Source organism: Coenobita brevimanus, chromosome 16 (assembly GCF_032717465.1).
Source record: "Coenobita brevimanus isolate Jiangsu-jjx chromosome 16, ASM3271746v2, whole genome shotgun sequence".
NCBI classification, from domain to species: Eukaryota; Metazoa; Arthropoda; class Malacostraca; order Decapoda; family Coenobitidae; genus Coenobita; species Coenobita brevimanus.
Genome location: NC_136969.1, coordinates 22,323,381 through 22,325,316, shown reverse-complemented (window position 1 = coordinate 22,325,316; position 1,936 = coordinate 22,323,381). Strand labels below are relative to the sequence as shown.

Genomic DNA, 1,936 nt, shown 5'->3' with positions numbered 1-1,936 from the left:
TCACTCTATTCCTCAATTACCAAATCACCTGCCCTCTTCCCACTCCTCCCTCTTTCACATATTTCGCCTTACTGTCAATGATGCCTCTTTGTATATATGTAACGTCTATTTCAGTCCAACTGGGGGTGACCCCATCACTTTACCTACCCGTCGCTCGTCAACTATCTTTTACCTGGGCGATTTTAATGCCTCTTATCCGTCATTTGCCGGTTCCTGTACTTCTTCTGCTGGTCATCGTCTTCATGACTCTGTCAATAACCATCATCTGCATCCATTTCCCACTCTTCGTCCCAGTCATGTTGCGGGAGGCTACCTCAATCTCGTCGTTGGTAGCAACGTGGTACATGCTGTCACTGTTGACATTGTCCCTACTCTTATCTCAGACCACAGTGCCATCCTTGCCATGTATTCCATTCTCATTCTACACTCCCAGCACCGCCATAGCAGGAAAAAGATTATTATCCCTATTCTGCTGCAACCCACTTTCAAGAACATGCTAACCACCTGGTTTGTCAATCATTCGTTCACCACATCAACTGAAATCTACACCTCCCTAGTTGCCATAGTAGGCTACAGACCTTGTATGATCATTATATATGTGCTGCAAGTCAGTCATAAGGAAACCTCTGCTTGCCAGGCTGACGTGTGGGTATTGGATCGCCGACTAGATGACAGCGAGGAGGAAATGCAACGAGGAGTGGTTGTGTACTGCGCTGACCACAATGTTGACAACCTCCACTCTTATCTCACTACAGCCAGGTCCTCCCATGAACTCAAACAGTGTTCGCCAGGAGTATTGGCATGACTTTCTCCAGCATGATAACTCACACACTCCTTGATCTAAGGCTTGGTGACTTGTTAACATAGTTGTTCAGTTAGGTGAATCCCCCTCCCCTCCTCTCCACCACAATCCTGTGCTATATGCCAACAACCTACTTTACAAATGGTCCACCCAATCTCAGATGACATCCCTGCCTTCTCCCATCAAGGCTTGCCTCTTGGCTGTTACCAGAAACAGGCTAGCACGTATTGCAGAGGCTTGCTCCACTCCCTCTCCCCTCGATGATCACCCCATCACAGGTGATGAGTTCCAACCTGCGCTATGCAAGGCTCGGCAACTGCCCCAGGTAATGATGGGATCACCTTTGCTACACTGAGACTCATCGCTCAAGTCCCTGGCAATCCCGTTCTCACACTGCTCAACCTGAGTCTTTCTGAAGGTAGTCTCCCTGCAGACTGGACCCGTAGCACCATCATCTTCCTCCTTAAGCCTAATTCCTCTGATTTCCGTTCCATTTCCCTAACGTCCTGCATCTGCAAAGTCCTCGAGAGAGTTCTTTTAGCAAGGCTCCACAATCTTCTTCACGACCAGCTTTCTCTTCACCTTTCTGATTTCCTCCTCACTCACTGTACAGCTTTCATTGATCTCAAAACTGCATTTGACGTCACAAACTGTGACGTCACCCTTGATGAACTTACCCACCTGGGTGTCTCTGGCTACCTATACTGATGGCTGGAAAGCTACCTGTCTCATCATCACTCTCGGGTTCTGTTTTCTGGCGTGGTTAGTGATTACTGACCCTTCAGTCTTGGCACATCTCAGGGTGGGGTACTTAGCCCCTTTCTCTTCAATCTTTTCATGAATAGACTTCTCCATCGTTTAGGTCCTATCCCTGACTCCTCTCTGATCCTAACCTATGCTGATGATATCTGCATCCACTCCCCTTCTCCCATCACTCTTCAGCGTCTCCTAGTTAAGTTCAGCCAAGCTGCAACTGCTTGTCGGTTGATTATCAACACTGCCAAAATCAAGCTGTTTACACGATCCCTCACTCATAGGCTTGCATGCACAACCATAACCCTCCTCGGCTCTCATCTCGAGGTAGTGCAGGATTATGCATATCTCGGAATTCCCCTCTCTTCCCTCTTTAATCCC

The 1,936-nt window shown here is 48.0% G+C and overlaps 1 protein-coding gene across 1 annotated transcript; it reads left to right on the top strand.

Annotated features, from left to right (window-relative positions):
• Positions 1–1,102: 1,102 nt before the first annotated feature.
• Positions 1,103–1,510, top strand: LOC145390994 (uncharacterized). Its single transcript, XM_080265726.1, has one exon. The coding sequence runs from the start codon at positions 1,103–1,105 to the stop codon at positions 1,508–1,510; it is 408 nt and encodes a 135-aa protein (XP_080121852.1).
• Positions 1,511–1,936: the final 426 nt, after the last annotated feature.